The sequence below is a fragment of the Nothobranchius furzeri genome, chromosome 16 (assembly GCF_043380555.1).
Source record: "Nothobranchius furzeri strain GRZ-AD chromosome 16, NfurGRZ-RIMD1, whole genome shotgun sequence".
NCBI lineage: Eukaryota > Metazoa > Chordata > Actinopteri > Cyprinodontiformes > Nothobranchiidae > Nothobranchius > Nothobranchius furzeri.
Genome location: NC_091756.1, coordinates 46,753,065 through 46,761,361, shown reverse-complemented (window position 1 = coordinate 46,761,361; position 8,297 = coordinate 46,753,065). Strand labels below are relative to the sequence as shown.

Here is an 8,297-nt window from a genome sequence, read left to right as displayed (position 1 = left end):
TAATGCAGAGTAGTTTTATTTAGTGAGCATTTGAGACTACATTTTTGCTGCAAGTTGCTGTTATGCACACACATATTTATAAACTGTGTTTTTGTACAGTAGAGCAGAACAAAGATAACTAACACGAGTAGGCAGAAATCGCAGCGAGTTTTCAAGTATGTCAAGCTAATAATGGTATCGTTGCTGCAGGTCTCTCTGTCCTTACTTCACATATAGAGTAACCACTATATGTTGCAATTGATTTTCATTTGGATTCACCTTGGTGGCTTGTAGTTGTAGCATTGTTATTATTTTTGTTGGCAGTGTTATTCCCTAAAAGAGGTTTGATTATAAAGGCAATTTGGCTTCTTGAGGCTTCAACAGAAACAATAATGAAGACATTTCAAACAGATTCATTTAAAACCTACTGAAACCATTTTTTTAATGTGCAGAGTAATAATTCTGACCTCATCTGTGCACAGCCTTAATCTTACAATTTTACTGCTGATGAACAAACACAAAACACTGCTAAGTATAAGTTGTGTTCCCTAAATAAGCAGTGAGGCTCTGCAGTGTTCCTCTGACTTGATTCTCAATTTAAATAACGTATAACACAACAAAATATCTAGTAAATGATTTCTATCAGTAATAGGAATGATAAATACATAGCACCATATTTTGCAGTAAATGAAACAAAAATAGCAAATTCAAAAATAGAAAAATAACCAATTCAAGGCTATGCTACATCCTATGATGTTAACACTATTTGAGCAAGTCCATAAATAAAAGTTTGCTTTATCTTCCTGTTTTTATACATGCATTTTGGTTGGTAAAACACTTGTTTTGTATTTTTTTTTTCTTTTTATCTTTGGCAATTACTCAAACAAAAAGGCAGATAAAACCACAACAAAATCATGTTGGATCATTTCATCGTTACAAACAAAGACTGAGGCACTTAATCAGCTTAAACAAAGCACATTTGACAAAGCAACACAAAGACTATGTACATTTATGTAAAAAGTGTTATAAATAGGTTTTAAACCATAGATACTATATACATCTTTAACAGTATTGGTGGTTTTTGGTATTAGCTCCCCTATGTTAGATGCGTTTAAGGCTACCTTCACAACCTGAAACTGCAGAAGGGGACTTCGAACACTTGCTGTCGGGTAACTGAGGACTCATTCTCGTTTCCTCAAGATTACGTAGATGAGTCCGCTGATGAGTGCCAAGGGGAAGGCCACCCACGCCAAGATGTAGGAGTAGCCAAAGTTGTGCTTCTCAGGCACCCACTCTGGACTCATCACCGTGTAGATGATGGCTCCGCTCATCACAAACAAACCTGCAGGGGAGAAAAGGAATGAGGCTGGCTGTATCATCAGATCATGTTTCCCTGCAGTCCCTCTGTCCTGGTCTGAACCCTGTCTGGCACCAGAGGCAGGTCGGTCATTTTTTCCCAGAAGGCATCCCTCCATGTTACATCACAGCCTTTCATGCTTACTGAACCCAAGTCTGACCTTTGCAGACCTTCCCAGATTCCGTCCACCTCCCTTGTCTGGCATGACCCGATCTGATTCTCAAACCTCCGCACCGCCATCTTCCCCTGACATTTTAATTCGCACAGCTGGCAGCATTCCCAGTCTCATTCCTGTTTGGCTGAGTGGGCACCTGGGTGCCCCTGGCCGTGCGCTGGCATGAAATTCAGAAAAAAAATGGCATTTTGCAAAAAGGCTGCCAAGAAACAACACAATGGAGTGGTGGTGGAGCAGCGCTCTGGCTAAAGGGCATGAAGTATAAAAGATGAGTGGGGCATGAAAACCTAATGGCTCAGATTCTTCATTTGATTCTCTGCCATGAATTATGTGGCATGAAATTTGTGGGATGTTCTGCTGAAATAAAAGTACAAAAAGTTTTTTGGTTTGTCGAATCTAAGAATTTGCTTTTAATGCTTTGTGCTTTTACATTTTTGTTGCCAGGATGGCACAGAGTGACTATCTATCTATATATAAAGAATCAGGTAGGGGTTGGTGAACTTACTGGCCAGGATCTGGAAGGCTCCAGTGAGAAAAAAGCGTCCACCCTTCTGCAAGGTGAAGAGCTGGCAGAAGAACAGGAAGAGAGACAGGACACTGAAGATGATGGAGAGGATCATGAGAGCCTGGACTGCCTGGATCCACTCTGCAGGACAGGATGAGAAGAAAAGTCAGTAACAGGGACACTAATATGCATACTGATAAATATATCAGGAAAATAAGAAGAGGAGACAAATGTAACATCAGCAGATGTAGGGACTGGCCTCGTCTCAGCCGAGTCTGAGCATCCTCCCAAACAGAACATAAAACCCAAACCTGGTTTACTTCTGGGAATGTGTAATGGATCCATAACAACAAGGCTCAGGTATCTTGTTTCTAAAAGCTCTTTGTGTTCCTCACAGGATGACTTTCATCATCGATCCTTACTGCTGGACCTCCAACACTATTAACCCATTAGACTCCTGGACTGTCTGTCTGAGTAGCATGTAGTCATGTGCTGTTGTTGTTGTTTTTACCCCTGGAGACAATCTGCTCACCTTCTGACCCCATCCAGGTTTCAAAGTGCCACAATTTCCTTCCCAACATCAATCCATCTCCTCTTGTTTGTGTTGTCGTAGTGAGTCACACCTTCTTTATCACTAATGACTTCCTCTGCCTGTGCATCAGCTGATCCCTGCCTAAAGTACCGGGACTTCAGAAAAACTTGTTTTGAATCTGTTTTTCTGACACTAAACATTCAAATGTGACCCAACATTGTCCAGGTGGTGTAGAGATTATCTTATGTGAATATAAATCAAAAACAAGTTGTGGTTTTAATGGAGGAGCACTTATAGGAATGGAAAAACAATGATCCATAGATCATCGGGACTCGTCAAAAACAAAGAGGATAATGAGGGAAATGTTCCACATCACACCACCTCAGTGCAAAACTTGATTTCTCCTTTGAGGTGTTTGTTCATTTTATTCTGAGGTCATTTAAGCTGAGAGTTCATCTAAGAGCAGGACAATAGCTCATGATAATTTTAGGAATGAAGGAATATGATGCTTTCAGTTTTTTAGACAGCTTAGGTCCGATGCTGGAGCAGTGGCTGGATTTCACTCTGATCCTGTTTTCACATGTTATATTTAACTCTGTGATAAACGCTGTGAGCGGGGAACAATTAAACATCGCTGCTTTCTGATAAATACACGTCTTCCTTCCTTCTCTGGTAGAAAACTGTGACACTGGCTATTTCCTGGAGTGGATATACAACTCCAACCTGCGTGTTATTGTTCTAGTTCGGACTCAAAACAGGATGAAGGCTGCTGCTGGACTTCAGTTCCAACGCTCGGCGCATTTATGTTGCTGAGCATTACTGTTGCTGCATTCAGGCCAAAACGCTCCTCAATCCCGAGGAGCTCATTTTAGAGGATGCAAATTCTGTAAAGTGATTTTCATGGCTTTGCAGGTTTGTAACTCATGGAGGGAGAGTGATAGCCAATGTGTCACTGCATCTCTCAGCAAGGTGTCATTAAAACAGCTGATTTATTTAGTAACCATAACAACAAAAGGGAGAAACTTTATTTCAGAAGAGACTTGATTGCTCAGCAGGACAGCTTTCGTCCACTTCCCAAAGTCATGAACACACAAACAGCACACGCGCCTTGTTTCTTGTGCAAACACTCTGCGTCAGCGCACCAATAAAAGCAAGTCAAACAAATCTGGTGGTGTGTGCAGGCACTGCCGGCCTGACACAACACACACTGGCTCAAAGGGCCCATTCTTGACCAGTGACATCACTCTAACACCACCATGGCAACACGTTTAGCAGCTAAACATACAACTGCTGCACCTCCTAAGAACTTTCCCCAACATTAAGGTGCCTAAAAGAACTTGTGGTGAGAATTTTTTTAAACAATCATTATCTATTTTCATCCTCTCCCTGGGCTGCCATCTTACCATGGTGGAGAGGTTTGAGTGTCTCAATGATCCTAGGAGCTAAGTTGTCTGAGGCTTTCTGCCTCTGGTAGGGTCATCCATGGCAAACAGGTCCTAGGTAAGGGATCAGACAAAGAGCAGCCTGAAGACCTCTTACAATGAATTATATAAATGGAAACAGTGTACCCTCGCCCGGACGTGGGTCACCGGGGTCCCCGTCTGGATCCAGGCCTGGAGGTGGGGCACATTGGCGAGCGTCTGGTGGCCGGGCTTTCACCCATGGAGCCCGGCCGAGCACAGCCCGAAGAGGAAATGTGGGTCTCCCTTCCCATAGGCTCACCACTCGTGGGAGGGGCCAAAGGGGTCGGGTGCAGTGTGTGACGGGTGGTAGTCGAGGGCGGGGACCTTGGCGGTCTGATCCTCGGCTACAGAAGCTGGCTCTTGGCACGTGGAATGTCACCTCTCTGGTGGGGAAGGAGCCTGAGTTGGTGTGTGAGGTTGAGAGGTTCCGACTAGATATAGTCGAACTCACCTCAACACATGGCTCTGGCTCTGGAACCAGTGTCAGTGAGAGGGGGTGGACTTTCTACCACTCTGGAGTTGCTCCCACTAAGAGGCGCCAAGCAGGGGTTGGCATACTAGTTGCCCCCCATCTTGGTGCCTGTATGTTGGGGTTTACCCCAGTGAATGAGAGGGTAGCCTCCCGTCGCCTACGTGTGGGGGGAAGGGTTCTGTGGTCTGTGCTTATGCACCAAACTACAGTTCAGACTACCCACCCTTTTTGGAGACCTTGGAGGGGGTGCTGGAAAGCGCTCCTTCCGGTGACTCCCTCATTCTGCTGGGGGACTTTAACGCTCACGTGGGCAATGCCAGTGAGACCTGGAGAGGTGTGATTGGGAGGAACGGCCCCCCTGATCTGAATTCGAGTGGTGTTTTGTTATTGAAATTCTGTGCCAGTCATGGATTGTCCATAATGAATGTTCAGACATAAAAGTGTCCATATGTGCTCTTGGGGTACCAGGCCCTCTGATACGGGCTGTTAGGTCCCTGTATGACCGGTGCCAGAGCTTGGTCCGCATTGCCGGCAGTAAGTCGGGCTCGTTCCCTGTGAGAGCTGGACTCCGCCAAGGCTGCCCTTTGTCACCGATTCTGTTCATAACCTTTATGGACAGGACAGCCAAGGTGTGGAGGGCTTCCGTTTTGGAGGCCTGAGGATCAGGTCTCTGCTTTTTGCAGATGATGTGGTCCTGTTGGCTTCATCAGAACATGGTCTGCAGCTTTCACTGGAACGGTTCGCAGCCGAGTGTGAAGCAGCTGGGATGAGGTTGTAGGTTGTTTACATATCTGGGTGGCCTGGTATTCTTAGAGGCCAACCAAGGCTCATTCTCACCCCTCTTCTCAAGGGGGTCTGCTTCAGGCCGACCAGGGCCAACACACCCACTGCTGACAGCAAATTCACACCTTCCATTAGAGCAAGCCTCTGATTGGTGGGTAGAATCAGCCCACATGGGCTTAAGGCAAGGATGTGTGGAATCAACCGGGCCAGGCTGGGGCCGACTGGGGCTACCCAGCCCAGGTCGACCCGGTACAGATGGGAATGTCTCTCACCTGGCCAGGGAACACCTTGGGATTCCCCCCGGAGGAGCTGGCCCAAGTGGCTGGGGAGAGGGAAGTCTGGGCCTCTCGCCTTAGGCTACTGCCCCCGCGACCCGACTCCGGATAAGCGGATGAAAATGGATGGATGGATGAATGGATATCTATTTTGATCTGATCCCTTATAAATATCTTGTTGGTACAGTTGCTGTTTTAAACTGCCCTTGAGACCTCTGCAAACCAGAGCTGGACATGGTGATCTGACAGGGTGTGGCCCATCAGCAGCAGCATGATCTGTAGGGTCTAAACACTCTTACACACAAACATCCACAACTTTAAATACTCCCTGCAGCCACACCCAGATCATTCACGGCTCTCTTACTGCTGTCACTATGACTCCCAAAACGAGACCTTATTATGGACATCACATCAAGACTATTTATACAGCAGGAGCCTATCAGCGAGCAGCTAGCAGTGACACATTCTATCCCCTAGATGGTGTCAGTGTCACAAATGAGGCATAACGCCCACATCATCAGCGAGATGAAAGTTTCATCATGTTTTCTTTTTCCAAACCCCAAAAATGTCCAGTAATATTGTAAATGTGCAGCTAATGACTGAAAGGGTCTGACAAACCTCCGGCTGATGCTGGGTTGCAGCTGGTCTCTCTGCCATAAGTTGTGCAGTTTCTCCAGAGGTCAGAGGTTATAGTTTCCCCCGTCGTCCATACCTGCATCAACAATATGCAGCTTGGGTCAAACCATGGGTGTAATTTGGTTTAGCAGAGTGAGGGGCATGCATGCATTACCACCCCCCACCCCCACCCCTCCACCCCCACCCCCATGGAGATCTAACCTTAAGACAATTTGGATCCAAGGAAGAATGTTATGTTATGTTTATGTTAATGAGGTCTAGGGGCCATACATTAACAAAACAGGTGCAAAACTAGGAGCCTTCGATGTCCACCACTACTCAAGTCATTTGAGCCACACACACATGTATTTATGTGTGGACCTCCATTGACTTAAAGTTAAAATGTGTCCACTTAAACATATAAACACCCGTACACACACACACGCACGCACGCACGCACACACACACACACACACACACACACACACACACACACACACACACTTTTGAAGTCAAATTATTTCCTTGGATCAAATCACGTGCAGCTTGAATCAAGCTGCAGCTGAGTCTCTGATAGTTTATTTCACAAATTTATCAGTTATTATATTATATTATTAGTGCGCACATTTATTTAGCAAAATCATGATTACAGCAAAGAAAACATTAAGGATCTTCTTCAAAGCTCCACTTACGCTGACTATTGTTGACACAAAGAGGAGGACAAGAGCAGCGATGTGCAGGAAGACGATTCCCAGGAGCAGGAGCAGCATCTTTACAGATAATCTAATAAATGGGAGACAGTCTGTTAATGGTGTGTGTGTGTGTAACCCAGTTACACTCAAACAGATTATATATACCACGTGTGTGTGTGTGTGTGTGTGTGTGTGTGTGTGTGTGTGTGTGTGTGTGTGTGTGTGTGTGTGTGTGTGTGTGTGTGTGTGTGTGTTGGGGTGTGTCTGAGGCACGCAGACAGCCGCTAGAAAAACTTTCTCTAAAGCGTCTCTTTTAATCTGCATCCTTCATTCGTTATATAGATAAATAAACTTAATCGTTGGGTGTTATTAGACCCGAGCCAGCCTTAACGCGTTATGTTTTTTTTCTTTTTCGTGCGCAGATCACTTGCAAAATTAATTTCTCAGAAAAAAGAAGAACCAGTTAAAATAACGCGTCAACATATGATTATTTGAGTCTTTTAAGCTTTGAAAAGATTTCTGTGACAGCAACAACATTCCTTTTGTCTGTGCGCGCTGCGAAGAGGAAAGCGCGTTTCCGCCTTTAAAATCATCCAGAACAAACTCGGCAAATCAAGTTCAGAGTCCACTTACTTCAGGCGCTGAGCTCGTGTTTCCTTCAGAAGTAGCAAAAGCAAGAAGCAAGTTCCCAAAAAGAGTCCACCAGCAGTAGTCCTCCTCCTTACAAAGTCTTACTGACACTAGATTGATGCCAGGGCCAACGTTCAGTTATAAAGTTTCTCATTATGGAAGAACAACGCCCTGCGTGCGTCGCTGCGTCATGGAGTGACCCTCTGGTTCACAGCCAGGCTTCCCAATATAGACGGACGGTGCGTAATAGCGCACGGGTTGCCAGTGGTTACTGACTGACTGTGTGTGTTGTGACTTGCTGCTCGTTGTTTTGCTGCTCTAGTAACTAACAGCTTTCATGATTTATCATTATTATAATATGATCTGTTTATGTATGTCAAATATTGTAAATTATACTGAAATTAAATTTACACTGATCAGATTGCATGCATGCACCTCACTCTGCTAAACACTGACACGGACAGCTAAAATGCCATGTAAACGTTTACATTTTTACTTTGTTTTACGTTTGTGCTTTCAAGAAAATTATTCAGTAAAAGCATCTGATCTTTATTCATTATGTGAATTTTTAAATGAAGATTTCAGTGCTTCTTTTCTTGAAAATGTGCATAAGTGTGTGTGTGTGTGTGTGTGTGTGTGTGTGTGTGTGTGTGTGTGTGTGTGTGTGTGTGTGTGTGTGTGTGTGTGTGTGTGTGTGTGTGTTATACAACTTTGTACTAAATGTGATAAAATGTGGTGTTATGACAAATTACAGAACTGCAGCTGTTTAGGACATCAATGCTAGTTTGTCTTTACATTGAAACAATAGCTTCCTTATAA

The 8,297-nt window shown here is 44.6% G+C and overlaps 1 protein-coding gene across 1 annotated transcript; it reads right to left on the bottom strand.

The window, feature by feature from the left end:
* Window positions 1–391: 391 nt before the first annotated feature.
* pmp22b (peripheral myelin protein 22b) lies at window positions 392–7,672 on the bottom strand. The gene is made up of 5 exons (XM_054749327.2): window positions 7,482–7,672; window positions 6,849–6,939; window positions 6,160–6,253; window positions 2,017–2,157; window positions 392–1,321 (listed from the first exon to the last, which is right to left on the bottom strand). The coding sequence occupies exons 2-5, from the start codon at window positions 6,924–6,926 to the stop codon at window positions 1,161–1,163; spliced, it is 474 nt and encodes a 157-aa protein (XP_054605302.1). The 5' UTR covers window positions 6,927–6,939; window positions 7,482–7,672; the 3' UTR covers window positions 392–1,160.
* Between the last annotated feature and the right edge of the window lie 625 nt (window positions 7,673–8,297).